The sequence below is a fragment of the Aythya marila genome (genome assembly GCF_965140915.1).
Source record: "Aythya marila genome assembly, chromosome: 7".
Classification (NCBI taxonomy): Eukaryota; Metazoa; Chordata; class Aves; order Anseriformes; family Anatidae; genus Aythya; species Aythya marila.
This window is the reverse complement of record NC_139048.1, coordinates 8,654,424-8,667,833: the sequence shown is the minus strand read 5'-3', so window position 1 is coordinate 8,667,833 and position 13,410 is coordinate 8,654,424. Positions and strand designations below refer to the sequence as shown.

At 51.2% G+C, this 13,410-nt stretch overlaps 1 protein-coding gene across 2 annotated transcripts in view; it reads right to left on the bottom strand.

Moving 5' to 3' along the window:
* Window positions 1-1,143: 1,143 nt before the first annotated feature.
* Window positions 1,144-13,410, bottom strand: part of AFAP1L2 (actin filament associated protein 1 like 2) — a 62,602-nt gene continuing 50,335 nt past the window's right edge. Inside the window, exons 6-19 of one of the 2 annotated variants that reach the window (XM_082764990.1) lie at window positions 11,805-12,010; window positions 11,367-11,546; window positions 10,402-10,491; window positions 10,008-10,095; window positions 9,561-9,665; window positions 8,751-8,962; window positions 6,983-7,128; window positions 6,579-6,690; window positions 5,668-5,910; window positions 5,400-5,580; window positions 5,053-5,220; window positions 4,337-4,518; window positions 3,758-3,886; window positions 1,144-3,101 (exon numbers count right to left, since the gene is read on the bottom strand). In XM_082764990.1, coding sequence (XP_082621116.1) covers window positions 3,075-3,101; window positions 3,758-3,886; window positions 4,337-4,518; window positions 5,053-5,220; window positions 5,400-5,580; window positions 5,668-5,910; window positions 6,579-6,690; window positions 6,983-7,128; window positions 8,751-8,962; window positions 9,561-9,665; window positions 10,008-10,095; window positions 10,402-10,491; window positions 11,367-11,546; window positions 11,805-12,010 — 2,069 coding nt within the window. In that variant the 3' untranslated portion in view covers window positions 1,144-3,074. The remainder of the gene's footprint in view (window positions 3,102-3,757; window positions 3,887-4,336; window positions 4,519-5,052; window positions 5,221-5,399; window positions 5,581-5,667; window positions 5,911-6,578; window positions 6,691-6,982; window positions 7,129-8,750; window positions 8,963-9,560; window positions 9,666-10,007; window positions 10,096-10,401; window positions 10,492-11,366; window positions 11,547-11,804; window positions 12,011-13,410) is intronic. The other variant, XM_082764991.1, reaches the window with a different exon arrangement.

The window sequence follows — 13,410 nt, the reverse complement described above, 5'->3', positions numbered from 1 at the left end:
ATATTTAACAAGAAGGTGTCTGATGGGGGTCGTGCCCTGGAGGCTGGATGCTGCTTGCACTTGGCACTGCTGCCAAGGAATCCCTGCGAAGGCGGCGCTGATCCTGTCTGGCTTAGCAGTGGGTACAGAGGATGAGGCCTGTGCCAGCTCTGTGTGAGGTGTCTGGGCTGCTGTTACCACCAGCCATGAATGCTTCTTACTCTGTAGGATTGCTGCAGGAACCTTCACAGCTCATGGGCCGTGCACTGACTGCAGGGGAGAGGCCGTTTCTTCTTTAAAAAACTGGGATTTAGGTAAGTGCCACAAATTTCATCCCCTGTAAGGTCTTAGCTTCCCTCGAGTTTCTTGCACAAAGCAAGCAAAATCATTCCCATTGTGACTAGTAAATATTTGTTTCACAAAGGCATCTGGTTTGGCATCTGTGCTGCAAAGACAGGCATCAGCAACTTTCTTTACTAACCCTTTTCCTTCCTTTCCAGCTAAACCCTGTCCTGCTTGTCCCGACAGCGATGGCAGCAGGCACCAGCGCTGCACACAGTTGCTACCTGGTGGTGAGCAGGAGGTAAGGGACTTTTGGTACATTTTTCCCTTTGTGCTGAGGACTCTGCTACTGAGGCTGCTGCATGGATTCGTGCAAACTCCTTGCTATTTTTCAGTGGGTGAGTTGTCAGAAAAACGTGATTGGTATTGCTTTCACTGTAGAGGACTAAGCTATTTATTTCAGAGATAGACTTTGTGGACTGCATAGCCAAGGAACTCTGTAGTACCTAACAGTGTTGGGGTTTGAAGCGCACGAAAGCTACTGGAAAATAGAGCAGGGACAAGGCGTATTACAAATAAATTACACTGGTAATAATATACTCAACATTTTATTATAAAACCCTCTAAAGCGCCACTTTATAGCTCACAGTTACGACAAAGGAAATGCCTTGAGTTAAGAAAACAGTGGGGACACAGAGACATCATTTAACATTTTTTTTGTCTGGGAAACAGGTGTTGCTCAGGACTCGCCTACGTTCACCATCCCCTGGCGGTCCCAGCAAGCCCACCGAAGCTGACGGGGCTGCGGTGCGGGCAGCGGGGCTGCTCTCGCCCAGCGCTGTGTGGGTACCGCTGTGAAATGGCTGGACAAGCTCTGGCAGGTGACAGCGGGGTGTAGGGTGAGGGCATGGTGCTGTGTGTGTATTTAGGGGGTGGACGGGGTCTCCTGCCAGCTCATCGTGGGTCAAAACAAAAGCTTTGTGACGGTGGCCGTGGCCTCCTTGTGCTTTGGAGCTGAAAGGCCCCTGGGTCCTGAGCCAGAAGTGGCAGCAGGTGATTTGTGAGAGTTTTTCCCTACATGCAAACCTCGGTGAGGAATAGGGCTGACAGCTGGGGCTGGTGAAACCCTCCTGAGGCCTGGGATTACAAATTCCTCAGTCTGTGCCACAAGGGCATCCTTCTTGCCTCTGGGATGCCCTGCCCACGTGCTTTGCTGCGCTCAGGCTCTGCGGCAGCAGCGAGCATCTTCCCGCACCCCTTCATCCCACGGCCATCAGGCCTCTGTTCAGGGAGAGGCCTCATTTGGAGCTGGTCTCAGGCCTGTCAAAGGCTTTCAGGGGTTAGGAAGGTATAATGTTTTGCCTGTCTTTATCCTGGTTCTGGGTGCTGTTTGTCAGTGTAGCCACGGGACCCCAGGGACAGCCCAGCCAGGTTGGCAGAGGAGCCAGGCAGCGGTGTCTGCGGGCCTTCAGATGTGACAGCAGGCCACAAGGGGGAGAAGAAAACAGGTAGATGAATTTCTGCCCTGTGCTTTCAAATTTTACTGTCTCTAAGCATACCAGTTCCAGGCACCTAATATCGCTCATTAAAAAGCTTGGCCAGAGAGGAGAGGGATGAGCTTTGCAGGCCACAGCACCCAAAGGGTACGTTAAGTTTAATCATCTGGAAATAAGTGTGATAGCACCAAGACAGCCAGCAGCCCACCAGAGACGTGGACAAGAACAGATCCAGCACCCTCCTGCACCCATGTGAAGGGTTCCTTTCCCACTAGGAGGTGTCCAGCAGATTGTGCAGCTGCTGCTGTGCTGCAGCCTGCAGGGACCAGAGAGCATCAGCAAAGTGGTGCTTGCAGCCAGGGCAGGAGCACAGGGACACTTTTACCTCTCCTCCCCTTGGAAAGGGCCAGCAACAGGATCCAGCATCCTCATCCAACAGGTAAGCAGGCCTGGGCCTTTGGTAAATTGTTAACAAGCCTTCAAATATGATTTTCTTTTTTTTTTTTTTTTTTTTTTTTTTTTCCAGAACAAACTCCTCTGGACACGGTCTGAGAGATCTTCTTTGCCCAGAGCCCTTGGTGCCACCAGGCTGTAACGCAGCACAAGAAGGTGAGCAGGGATCTTCCTCTGTATTGCGGCAAATAAACCCTGCTGCAGGCTGGTAGGAAGAAGGCCACGGTGTGATGCATCTGGTCACTGAAAATCTCTGCTGCAGGTGTAGATATCGTTCTCTGTTACGTTGGGAGGCTCCTTCCTGCCAGTGTGTGCTTCTCATCCGTGTTGCAGCCATCGCTCAGGCCCAGGTACCTCTCCAGGCTGAAGGCTGGATGATCTGCAGCTGAGTGAGGACCAGCAGCAACAGGTAAGGCTTTAGCTGACTGGGATTTGCTGTAACAGGTCAAAAACCACTGGGGTACAAAGAATAGCAGAGGCCTGTCCTGAACCCACTACTGCCACTAATATAGAAACCTTAATAACTCATTGATAAACCTTCAGAGTAGAAATAGACAAAACACCCCTATGTACAGTAACATTCTTGTTTACATCGACTGGGTTAGGAATCTGATGCAAGGATTGCCACTGGTTGTTATTGTTTTAGCTACGTGATGGGACTTGTCTGGAAAGAGCAAGATCGTTTGGGCTAATTGGTATTGGCAGCCGTTGGCTCCGCTGCTGCATCTGAGCAGGTGGAGCGACGCAGAGGAGGCGTGTGGGGTGGGTTGTGTCGCACACCCAACCTCCACCGGCAAGTGATTGAATCCCCTTGTCCATGCCTGGGTAATTCCAGTCTTTAGTCCATCTCTGAGAAACGTCCTTCTAACTAGCGCCCTTCTTCTCCCATTCCTGCCAAAGAGTAAAGGCAAATTAGTCAAAAGGCAAATCTGGCAAGCAGCGGTAGCTGTAATATGCTCAGGAGCAACCCGATTATCTGGTACCCACAGGGTGGGTCAGGGAGGTCTCTGTTAGAAGCAATACTTTCATTACAGACTTCCCACTCCAGAAAACAGTGGCACTGCCTGCAAGGGACTGGGCACGTGGGTAGGTAGATGGGGTGAGACATTTAAAGGAAAGGCCGAGAAGCTCAGCCAGTGCCTTTGTTTCATTAAAAAGACAGGTGGTGGTAAAAAGACAGTAAGAAGACCACATGGAGGCCTCCCAGGTGCTCAGAAGCAGACTGCCCAATCACCCTCCCTCCTAGTGAAACTTCAAATGCATTTCAGCACAGTTTCAGTGAGAGGAAACCTCTTGTTTACTCCAGGTGCTGCCAGTGCAGTCAGCATGGCTCGGCTCCAGTTACAGGAGCACACAGCAATGAGCTGAAATCACAGCTGGGACAAGCCCAGGTGACAAGACCAGAGGAAAACCAGGCTGCCCTGAGTCCTGCTCAGCATGCTGCCCAAACACCAGCAGGCCAAACCCCATTACCATCACTCCTGCTGGTCTGCTCAGCTGCTGGGACAAGCGAGCAGCAGCGACCCCAGGCACAAACCAGCATTTACCTTAGCTTTCTGTAGGACTGTCCCCTTCCCTGTCACCATGACAGACAAAGGTCTGTTTTTCAAAGCCGTTGCTGAGTTGACTGGTGAGCTCTCTGCACTGTTTCCTGGACTGGCAGTTTTTGTTTGAGTCTACGATACAAATAGTAGAAATAGGGGTGACCATCACTGTTTTGTGGGAACCATGTTCTCAGGAAGAAATTTAGGGGCCTAAATCTCCCCCCAGAACAACCCTTTGCTTGGCTGGGTGCAGGAGGAGTGCTGAGTCCTGACCTGCTTGGCCCTGATGGTGTGGCTCAAGATCCCACAACAGCCAGCGTCCTGAGTCCCAGCCTCCTTTTAGCAGCAGTGACGGGGGAGGTATCTCATTATTTTATTATTCTATTGTCATATTATTATAATTTATTTTCATGTTCCTGTATTATCATATTGCTATATTATCATATTATATTTTTATGTATCACATCACTATAGATAGAGTGTTTTAAAATATGGTGCTACGTTATTATTGGTTATGCCATTAAGGAGCAGGCTGAGGTGCTGTGCCCACGCCCCCACGCACACTGGGGTGCCCCCACCTACCCGGGGTGCGGCGTTCTCCAGGTGCGTGGTGTCCACCGTGGTGCCCAGCGTCACAGGGCCGGACTCTGCCTTCTTCAGGTTCTCCTTCACCTCCACCAGGTTCAGCTCCACATCCACCCTTCGGCTCTCCTTTTTCTTGCACTCTTCTTCTATCTCCTTCAGCTTCTGCTCCAGGCTCTTGTCTGCAAAGGGAGGGACAGCTCGGCACCGTGCTCACTGCCTGGCTCCCAGGGGCTGGCATGAAGCTGGGGGTCCTTGGTAATTGTGGTGCTGGTGGCTGCAGGGGACGTGTGAGGCACCCAGAGGGGGAGCAGGGACCAGCCACAAGACTATACATCACTCCTGCACATTTTCCTTATGTCTTTGCCCAGGATGGAGCATGGCAGAGCCAGCGCTTTCTCCAGTGCGTTCTAGGCTACGTGGTTTGGCTCAGAGCACCAGGTCTACCCCCGGAGCTGAGGCAAACCATACCACTGTGACAGGGCCAGCTTGTCCCTCCTGTGCCGTGAGATGGGAACAGGGTGGCCCAGGATCCAGCCTTTCCCCGTATTTCAGTACTGACTCCCCTGGCAGCTGGGCTGGTGTTAATGTTCCCATGGTCACGCACGTGGTGCTGGAGGAGCAAAGCCCCTTCTGGACCCAGGTTCCTCACCCCTCCCCATCCCCGTGGCCCCACCTTGTCCCGTTTCTGCATGCTGCCCCTTGCCCAGCCCTACCTGTGCATCCCACGAGCATCTCCTTCAGCTCCCGCCTCTCCTTGCGCAGCTGGGTGAGCTGAGCTCGGATTTCCTCCTTCTCCTTCTCCAGCCGCTCCTTCTCCTCCGTAAACCGCTTCACCTCCGCCTCTGTCCTGTTCTTGCCCAGCTTGGTCTCCACTGCCGCCACTGAAAACACAAGCCGCCCAAACCAGCTCAGAGAAGGAAAAGGCAGGAGGAAAAGCATTTTCGGGTGGTTGCAAACAAAAATGAACGAGACTGGGGAAAGTCAGAGGAGGCTCAGCACCAGCCGCAGGACACAGCTCGCACCCAGAGCCCCCCGTCCATGCCCCCAGCTCCCCACTCACCAGGCAGGGGCAACTTCGGCCTGTGTGCAGGTGCCAGCTGGGGGCTGCCCACCACTGCTGCAGAGCCTGTGGGCAGCTCGGGGGCCGTCTGCGGGGAGGTGATGTTCTGCTGCTGCGCCTGGGCTTTGATGGGGGGCGTCTGGGGTGGCAGCTCTTCGGGCTCTGGCTTCTCAGGCTGTTTCTGGAGCAGCAGATGGGAAAGGAGGTGAGATGATGTGGTGGGGAGCTGGACCCCTACTGAAGCCTGGCCCCAAACCTGCTTAAATACCTGCTCTGAGGTCTCCATCGCCTTTCCACTGGGCTCAGCAGCGTCCTTAGCCACCGGAGTTGTCTCATCCGCGCTGTCGGGGGCAGCCTTGGTGCCAGCCCTCTCTAAAGGAGGTGAGCCGAGGGGTGAGGTCTGGCACGACTTCTTGCCAGCGCAGTGCAGGAAGGACTTCACCGGGGTGAGATCCAGGTACACCCTGTCTTGGTCCCCCTCCAGTTTGCTCTCACTCTTGGGTACTTCTCCCTGCAAAAGGCAAATGTTCCCCTGAAAAGGGCCGGTCTGCTGCAGCCAGCAGCACAAAGTCTCACTGCAGAGCAGCAGCATCTTAGGCCAGTCTGGGATATTTTCTATAAACGTGTACGTGATCTAACAAAGTTGCAACCCCATTTTCTAAGTCATTCCTCAAGGAATATTTCCAGAGTACAGAAAGTTCCCCCCCTCCTCCACTCTCCTTCAATAAATCTTTCCAGTGCTTGCAGAAGACTCATATGAGGATCTCACCTTGGTGTAGATATTTAGATATTTATTATATTTAGGATACCAGCCCCCATCTCCCCAGCATGGCCTGGGACAGCAGATCCCTACAATGCCCCACTGAAAACCTCTCACATTCCTCAGTGACTCCTCACCAGCGCCCACTTCTGTCCCTTGCAAAAGCCTGGATTTCCCCGGGGGGCTGGGAATTCCCTTCTCCCCAGGTGCTGTTACCAGCTGCATGTAGCTTTGGCAAGCCCTCTCCTTTCCCTGCTGGAGATTCCCTCTGGCTGGGAAATGAGATGCTTCCCTGTGAATCATGGATGCCCCTTGATGCAAGCCACCTGTGACAGTGACCAGGGATGTTTGCTGCAGCAGCAGGAGCCAAACTCGGTCGCAGTGCTCGCTGCAGGCGGGTGTCGTGCTGGGCACCTTACCTCTGGCACATCCGGCAGGTCCACATCGTCGTAGAGCTCCTCCTGCGGCATCCTCCCCCTGGGCAGGTTGTCGATGTAGGCGTTGGGCTCGGAGTATTTCCTCTGCATTAGGCTGTGAACAGGCAGCAGGACACCCTGTCAGGAGGGACGGCGCTCTCTGCGTGGCCACGCTGCTGAATTTTGGGGCGTCTGTGCATGCAGTGCTGCGCCCCCAGCCCCGCTAAGCTGGCTTCCCAAAGGCCACCTGGGTGCACGTCCCTACTCCTGTGACAACAAGTGCTCTCCTGCCTTACACTGAGCTTTCAAAGAAAGCCCCCAAATTGCACCCACACCTGAAGCACCCCTCTCCAGCTCGCTCCCCCTCCACCAGCTCCCAGGAGCCCCGCGCCACCCCATGGACGTACAAGAAGGAGTTCTTCGCAGCGCTCACGATGCAGGAGACTCTGTCAGCATCCACGTAATCGTAGGTAAATTCCTCCGGGTCTGTTTTTGAGCCTGACTCGGATAAGAGGAGGCCCAGCCAGTGGCCCATTTCCTCCGAGGACTTCGCCTACGAGGTGACCAGAAAGATATTATGGGTGGCAACAGCAGCATCCCTGGACTCCCTTGGCAAGCGAGTTTACAAGCAGTTCTCTGGCCGTCCAAGGAGCGGAGCTTTATTTATTTTAAACCTGAGACCACATTATAAAAAGAAGGCAGTACCACTTAGTGTATGGACCAACTGGCAAACTGGGGAGCTATATATAGGAATGCAGCTCCTCTCTTGACTCCTGACTAAAATTTGCAGTCTGCGTGTTCCTTTCAGTGAACAATTCAGCTGCCTTCCAAACTAAGTCTCCATGGCTGGAGATGCTGTCAGGGAGCCAGCTTTGGGAGGAAAGAGTGCATTTTTTATTTTCCACCAGCAGAGTGCAGTGACATGATTTCCAAACACCAGATGTGCAAGGAGACACAAGCATAGCAAAGAGCCTGCACGTTCCTTATGCCAGAGCCCCAAATCCTGTCTGCACAGGGAAGAAGGGAATGAGAGAGCTTAAAGCATGGTCAGAGAAGAACATCAAAGGGAGCCCCCAGCTATAACATGGCCAGAACCAAATTCCCAGATGCAATGAACAGCCTGACGTTTTGCAAAATTAAGTGTTGAATATTGTGCCTGGAAGTCAGCTCTAGCAAATAGCCTTATATACTTCCCAGTAGTGGATGATTTCTCCCTGGAGCAAGACATGGACTGACACAGATATCGTTTGCTTTGATTTGAGGCACTAGAGCAGTAAGTACAAAGTAAAATTCAGGGCAAGTGAATCCCAAACTGGAAAGCATATTTTAAGCTTCCAATCTGTTTTATTTAGCACAGACTTCCCAGAGCCTGGGAAGCCAGCCAGCCAGTCTGTACATTGAGGCTGGTGGCCCAACAAAATGCAGTTTCTTCCATTCACAAAATATAAATGCTCCCAGCACCTTTTCTTCACATCTGTAATTAGGCAAAACGTCTTGGACATAGACATAGCCTGGATCAAAGGCTAAGCAAAAACACCTAAAAACTTCATGGCAGGCACTCGGAGTCAGTTGTTTAGCTATAAATATTCCACCCACTGGAAAAATACAGGAAATTGCTCACATTGTCCACCTCCTACCATAATCAGGCTGTCGTCAGAGAGAACTAAGATTAGAGATAAGCAGCCTAGATGCAGGCAAAGGAAAGTAGCAGATGGAGACGAATTCACTTGCACTTTCAGAGGCAGATCTGTGATCAGTTTACTTAGGATGCACTCATGACCCATGGCTTTGGGACTCTCTGTTTTCAGAAGATAAAGTTCATAGAATCACAGAATGGTTTGGGTGGGAAGGGACCTTAAAGATCATCTAATTCCACCCCTCTGCCATGGGCAGGGATGCCACTCACTAGATCAGGTTGGCAAAGCCCCATCCAACCTGGCTTTGAACACCTCCAGCATCAGAGGCAGCCTGGATTACCAGGCGGGCAGGACACCTTCTAGGCGACTGTGGTCTGGTAAACCAAAGTCCTATGCTTCAGCCTCTGTTTCCTGAAGTGAAGTCTTCTCTAAAGGACCTTTAAAACGTTTAGCTTTTGGGCACTGAGAGGTTTTAGGCCTGCTAAGACACCCAAACCGACCATTTAAAGAAGAATGAGCTTGGAGATGCACAGCCTACCTCCAGAATGAGCCGTTCCTCCCCGTTGTGCAGGATGCGGAAGGAGTAGAGATGATCAGGGCTTGGATCCGGGATAATTTCACAACCCGCCAAACTCAGGGGCTGCTGAGCCAGTTTGCTTCGGTTCTTGTCCTGGTAGAAATGGAGGTGACCATCTTTTATCTGACACCAGCGGGACTTCCACTGGCTGTTCACAAGCACGTTCAGGTAACCTGCAAACAAGCACAGGTTATCAGGTCATATTTTGCACCACACAGGGTCGAGGTGAATCAAAAGTCATTTCTGTGCACGGGGAGTAAGTCAGTTCTGAGTTCACCACAAAAAGCCACAGGCAATGATGAAGAGCAGAAGCACAAAGATGAGTGGTTCTGAACCAAACAAAACAGGATGAACGGGTGAAAATTGGTTCAAAATGGGACCCTTAAAATTCCAAAAATTCAAAAATTCAAATTAGGCTTGGAGCAGCAAGCTGACTACAGACACCTGGGCAAAGTTGGTCCCAAAAGATGATTCCAGTTGACCCACACGACCTCCTCCCTGTTGAATCCCACGTGTGTCTGGTATAATCTGCTCTTGCTCTTGAGTCACCCTGTGAGCTATGGCCTGCCCTTGTAAGCACCACAGTCACCTTAATGTGAGGAGGCACCATAATCTGTGTGGATTTACTGGCACGGACCACGTGGACAGTGGCTTTTTTACCTCCCAATGCATGCACACAGCAGGCCATGATGCCTGGTGCTCACCCCGCACTGCATACCAGGGTCCAGCCCTGAGACAAGTCCCTGCAGAGGAGTTCATGCTGTCACTTACTTGAGGTCTCCAGGGATCGCTCTGGGCTATCCATGGAGCTGGATTTTTTCCTCCCCAGGTTCATCAGGTTGCTTAGGATTAGGCCAGTTGTCCCCTTCTTCTTAACTACCAGAAACAAACAAACAAAAAAGTCACTTAGGCTGCATTTATGCCATCTAAAACCATCCCAAAGCGACTTGCCCAGATTCATGCAGGATCTCTGTGGCAGGGCAGGGCCTCACACCCAGATTTCTCAAGCCCTAGCGGAACACAGTAACTACTGAGAAATCCCAGTGTTCACCTGCCTATTCATTATGGAATGAAAAGCAACGAAATCAAGTTCTCAGGTAGCAAATTCACAGGCGGTTTTCACCCTGCATTGGGTCAGTTTGGGTTGGCAGCAGACAGAGAAGCCACAGAAACCCTCACTGCACACAGTTTCCCCTCATTCCCAGGGTGAGTTTTTACCATCTTTTGTCGTCTCAGCCGTCTCTGGGTGCCCCTCTGTGCTGCTCCCACTCTCTGAGGCTGCAGAGTACCTCTCAGAGAGCTCCACCTGCCAACAAGCACCAGACATGAGCTATGCAGGCACATACAACCCTCTGCGTTGCAGGGAATTTCCCCCCTGGCTGCTCCCCTGTATGGAGGGGAGCCCATGGCTGGGTCAGTTTTGAGGGAAAGATGTGGCAAGAAAGTTCAGATTGTTCCATTAATGCTCCTTTTTAGCAGAACAGGTGGCGGGTTACGTTTATATCCACATCTGCTCAGACACCATTAATGTACCTACGACTGCTATTTATTAAAAGAATAAGGGTGGAGAAGTCATCCCCCTATTCCTCCTCTCTTTTGGGGCAAGGTGTACCTTTGGGTAAGTGAGGCGCTGTGAGTCTGGGATGTACTGGTTGCCTTCACTGCCTCCTTCGCACTGCAGACCGCTGGTCTCCTGGATTACCTGTGCAGAAGACAAAGCCATAGCTGGTGAGTACAGCGCAGTAACAGGACCGATGCTTCTCCCCACAACCACAGACAGGCAAAAACAGGACATCCTGCTAGACCCCCAGAATCCCTCCTGTTCCAGGTCAGCCAGGGAGCCCTGGTGCTGCCCCAGGCTCTGCAGAGGCTCCCTCTTCTGCTGCCATCCCAAGGCAAGGGATGCATTGCCCCCTGTCCTCAGCCACTTCACGCTGGGCACTCTCCCCCCAGACACTCCTGCTGTGGTGGCTGGGCTGTGAGGTGCCTGTGTGGCCTCCCGCACTCAGGAGGCGGTGGGTTGCTCCAGGAAGAAGCTAACCCAGACATGAAAATGAAGTGGTCTATTTGTATATGGGCTTGCAAGGAGGAAGGAGCCAGAGCACGCGAGGACAGGATGAAAATCAGATACGGTCTTGTTGGGATTCAGGGACGCTCATCTCTGGAAGATGTACAGCCCTGCACAGGAGCACGAAGCACGTAGCACGTAGCACTCTCACATTTCTCCTCTTTCTCACCTTCCCTCTGCATTACCAAGGAGTCAAGACAATAATCCTTTTGGAAGGCCCTTCCAAAAGGCTTTCTCTGGTTACCTGTCCCTCCCTCCCCATGTTCACACCTGCCTCACTGAGACAGGCGCTCCTGCAGCACCAACACCACCCATCAGCATGGGGAGAAGCAGGGGCTGAGCCACACCACATGCATGGAGGGAAGCTGGAGGGAAGCGAGGAGCTTCCCCCTTGGCACACAGGGCTCCTGATGGGCTGGTATGCCAGGCACTGCAGCCTGAAGGAAATGCTCAGGGACCTGCCTTCCCTGGCAGATGAAGACCTGGGCAACCCCAGGGATGTCACTGACCCTGAGCCACTGCTCTGCCTGGTCTTTACTCTGCAGCCCCAGCACGATGACATCGGCGTTCATGGGGATGATCTTCAGCTTGTGCTCTTTCTTCCTCACTTGCTTTTCCTTGTGAATAACGGTGCAGCCCAGCAAGTTCACATCCAGCTGAGGGTTGTGGTCTTTGGAGCTCTTGTAGCACTGGGAAAGGAAGATGGAGGACAAGTGAGGGACAAGAGGAGCCTTCCCTTTCGCTTGCTGGCAAGAGTGCACCACTAGAAGTGGCTCAGTGCAACCTCATGCATTAAGTGCACTGAAAACAAGGTTTAGGACCTACAAGGACGCCACATCTAGCTATGCAGACTACAAGCAGCTCATCTCTACATGTATGTAGATACACCTATGGTGTAAATAGGTTGGTTTAGGTTGTTGTAGGCGGCCAGCAGAGGATATACGCACCAGCAGCCTGGTGTCCTTGATGACACACAGCTGTTTCGCCCACTGCCCCAGCCACTTCTTCCTCCATAGGAACGCACAGATACGGGCGTCCTTCATCAGCTCGATGGTGGCCTCTGTGGATGGCCACTGGTGGGTTGCTGACTTGCCTTTGCTGCTCTCTTCTTCATCGTAAGATTCATAGGAGCTGCTGACGGCTTCACCATCTTCTAAAACAAAAGCAAAGCTTTGTCAGTAAGTACATCCCTCGGACAGCTCTGGGTCTATTACTTGCCTCAGCCATGCTCAGCCATGCAAAAGCTGCAAGCATAGGGATGTGTCTTTTGAACATCTCCTGCAGAGGATAATCAACAGGAAAATGACCCTCGCAGATCTTTTCTTTTTTCTTTTTTCCTTCCTAGCCCAATATTAATCTAATTGAAATGTTTTGAGTCTAATAGCCTCAGTTAGCAAACACTCAAAAGACACATCTCGGTTGACCACAAGTTTGAGAACATTCCCCTAGATGTTTTCTGATGCTTTCTGCCTTTTTTTTTTTTTTCCTGCCAAGATGCTTTCTCTGCTTTCCACTTCAAGCCAAATAAAAATTTTAAGGCAATAGCAAGCCATAATCACCCCTTGTTCTCTGAATGTCAGAAGTAAGAATGGTATTTGCAAAGCCATGCAACAACCAAGGATCTGTTGTATTGGAGATGTCATGCCACTTTCCCTCTCTGGGCTAACAGATCTAAGGGACATCAAGGGGCTTTGAAGAAGCACACTGTTGCAGCAGCAAGAATTAGTCATAAGTGGCAGTGGTAAATAATAACAAGCATATTTTTCATGTTCATTCTTGAACTGATTGCTACTTTATTAGGGTAAGCTGGGATTTTCAATGCTCAGCTCTAATGGGAGGCGATAGGAGTTTTCAGCTGATAGCAGCAGCTGACCATTGGTGTCAGATTCATCAGAAACAACAAAAATGTTCCTGTTGGCTGCAGGGGAATTTGCAGTGCTTTGATGGTGTCTACAGTACAGCTCTTATTCACGAGGAACCGGATCCCCATCACTGCTACGTAAGCTCGCATGGCAAGATGGCAAGATTTGGGCACCGTCTGCGTAGAGCTTGACATTCTTATCTGATCAAACTGAGAAAGGTCATCAAGTTTCCCTCACCAGAATTTAATCTAATTTAGATTCTCATCAAATCTCAATATCCACATAAAAGTAACATTGTTGGATTGGTGTAAAATAAGAGAGGAAAAGCAGCCGGAAAAGAGAGCAAAAGCTTCAGGAGCTTCATTGAAGAGTGTTTCTTAGCTTGGGTTTGTTTTTAAAATAAAAGGAACTGAGATGAAGAAACAAAGCTACAGCCCTACCCCCAGCCTCCTCCGGTGAAATCTCATTCTTCAACATCCCTCAAGTGGTCAGCACGAAGCTGCCCCAGTTTAACAAACTTTGAAAAAAAATAAAAATAAAATAAAATAAAAAAGACTACCTTTCGACGTCTCTAAATACCACTGGCACACACTCCTGGCTCACCATCTCCAGACCCTCCTGGCCTGGCAGCACTGCTGTGGCCTCCTGATGGAAAGGTGTTTTCCAGGCTGCGTTTCCAGCTGGCAAACTG